Raw genomic sequence first — 2,355 nt, 5'->3', positions numbered from 1 at the left:
ATGTGATGGCATTGCCTGTGCATGTCCCCTCTTCCTTAGTCTGAGTTGACCTGTGCTGTGTTTAAAAAAATATGTCTCCCAACTATTCATTAAACAATTTTGAAAGAAAATAACTTCATTTTATTACAATCAGTCTATACAGAAACCTAAAATCTCGAGGAAATGTTTCTGTTGAGCACTAGCTGTGTAACTAAACTCTTTTTCCAGGCATCTACAGCTCGGTGAACCATGATTTATTAGTCTTGAAGACTTCAGAGTACTTCAGTCTCCATTTATCAAATGAAGGGATGGATGCATGATCTTAAAAGTAGCAACAGACATTTCACATATGAAACTTTAAACAATGACAGCTAATTAATTATAGCTCATTTAAACCACAAAGTAAAATTGACTTAAGCTTTTGTATCACACCATCATGCTTTCCTACAAAATAATTTTCTTTTTTCCCCAAACATGTAATGAGTGTGGGATCTTCAGCTAGATGAGTCTTCAGGTTGGGTCCTCAACATCTTTATCCGTTTTTCCAGCCTCTCCATCCATTCATTTCTGAGCCTAAGGACAGAAACATGGATCAGCTTGTCCCCATGTTTTTACAGGGAACAGATTTATACTCTTCAGGTTTCCCACCGGTGGTATCCTTTGGTGTTTTTCCCCAGTCATCATGCAAACTGTCCTGCCCCTTTAGAGTACTTTGCTGTATGGCACTTCAGGACTAGCTTTTAAATCCAGATGAGGGCTCACCTGAACTTTGTGTTCATCTTCATCTCCAGTGCGCCCTCTCTCAAGTGCCTCTGTGTGCCGGAGTGACTTGTAATCGCCACTGGAGATTGCCTGCTGCCACCTGCTGGGTAGCATCACCCAACACTTCCCTAGTCCCCCTCCTCTTCAGAAACGCGTTAAAGGCTCCTGAGCGCTATTTGGCTTAGAAAAAGTGTGCATGTTGAAACTTCCGTGAGATCCACAGCAGACAGCTTTAGGTGATATGTGGCACATTTTTTTCTTTTTGGTTGTATCTAGGTACCACAAAAAGACTGCCTCAAATAGAAAAGACAGGAATTTCACAGTTGAGGAATTAGGATGTTGAAATTAGGTTAGTTACAAATGGATTTAACATGCTAGAGACTAATTACAGCTTTCCTTCATCCAGGGTTATTAGTGCAAGGACATCCTTGCTCTTATTTTTTCTAAGTATCAATCCAAAGAGAGGTATAGGAAGATTTCGAAAAAATGCTTTCTCATTGAATGATCTCAAGCCAAAATAGCCATCTTTGCATGTGCGTTCAACTTATGGAGACTTCATGTGAAGTAAAACTGTACTGATGTTGCCACTGACTCATCTTTCTCATTGTGGCTGATTAAGGTAGATATGACTGATGAGGTAAATAGGATATGGATGATGGTTTCCTTGGTCAGTTAGTAACCTTGGACAATCAGCTTTCTAATGGATTTACCTTATGCAAATTGACCAATCTCAATTAATTCAAACTATATTCTTGTGAAAACAAGGTCACAGAGCAAGAAGATGGGCCAGGTACACATCTGTGCTGGCTCTGATGTGAACATAAGCCTTGATGTTCAAGACAAGCTTGCACTGCTAGATGTTGTCCTGATAACTTCAGAAAGTTCTGCAGTTGGACCCATTTATGGAACAAGAGTGAATTATTCTCTTATGCCGTGAAACTATTGCTTAGATATGTTAACATTAGCATATTTTCTAAAATACTTTCAGCTTTTATTTCGTGACTCAAATATAGGTATCACTTTTCTTTAAAAAAGAATTACAACACAATTTCAAATAACCTTTCCAGATACGAACTACCCACTTTGTCAAAGCACTTCTTTGCTGACGTTCTTTTTCAATTTGCAGATACCGAGTTTGTTTTTCAATGGTCTTTTCCCAGAAGTTCCTTAGGTCACTAGTTTCACATCCCCGCACTTCATGACGTATGTATTGGCTATTCATTTCCTCTAAAGGAGAAATCTGAAACAACCATAAGACAAGTTATTCATTCCTCATCTGTTGTCGTGGCTAAAGCATACTCTTGCTATTTTGGATTTTCAGAGTTACCCTCACACGGTCTTCTGGTTTTTTTTCTCTTTTTGTAGGATCAGAGTAACAGTGGGCATGACTCACTATTTAAGCTTTTTATTCCTGGCTCTGACAGTTGAGAATATGCTGTCTGCGGTGATTTGAATTCTTACTTGTTCGCCTCAAAGACCTCTCACCTCCATCTGCCTGTGACCTTTAAGCTCACAATGCAGGACAGTTCCGTGGTACTCCCTAGCTTAATGATTAAGATACCTTTTGCTGTAGTCATAAATGGAAAGGAAATATAAAAATTGCCAGATCTAGCG

The 2,355-nt window shown here is 39.1% G+C and overlaps 1 protein-coding gene across 1 annotated transcript; it reads right to left on the bottom strand.

The window, feature by feature from the left end:
- Nucleotides 1–473: 473 nt before the first annotated feature.
- Nucleotides 474–1,963, bottom strand: LOC142050672 (protein FAM240A-like). The gene is made up of 2 exons (XM_075079643.1): nucleotides 1,824–1,963; nucleotides 474–552 (listed from the first exon to the last, which is right to left on the bottom strand). Exons 1-2 carry the CDS (start codon nucleotides 1,961–1,963, stop codon nucleotides 474–476), a joined length of 219 nt encoding a protein of 72 aa, XP_074935744.1.
- Nucleotides 1,964–2,355: the final 392 nt, after the last annotated feature.

This window comes from Phalacrocorax aristotelis, chromosome Z (assembly GCF_949628215.1).
Source record: "Phalacrocorax aristotelis chromosome Z, bGulAri2.1, whole genome shotgun sequence".
In the NCBI taxonomy this organism is placed as follows: domain Eukaryota; kingdom Metazoa; phylum Chordata; class Aves; order Suliformes; family Phalacrocoracidae; genus Phalacrocorax; species Phalacrocorax aristotelis.
This window is presented reverse-complemented; position numbering and strand designations above follow the sequence as displayed.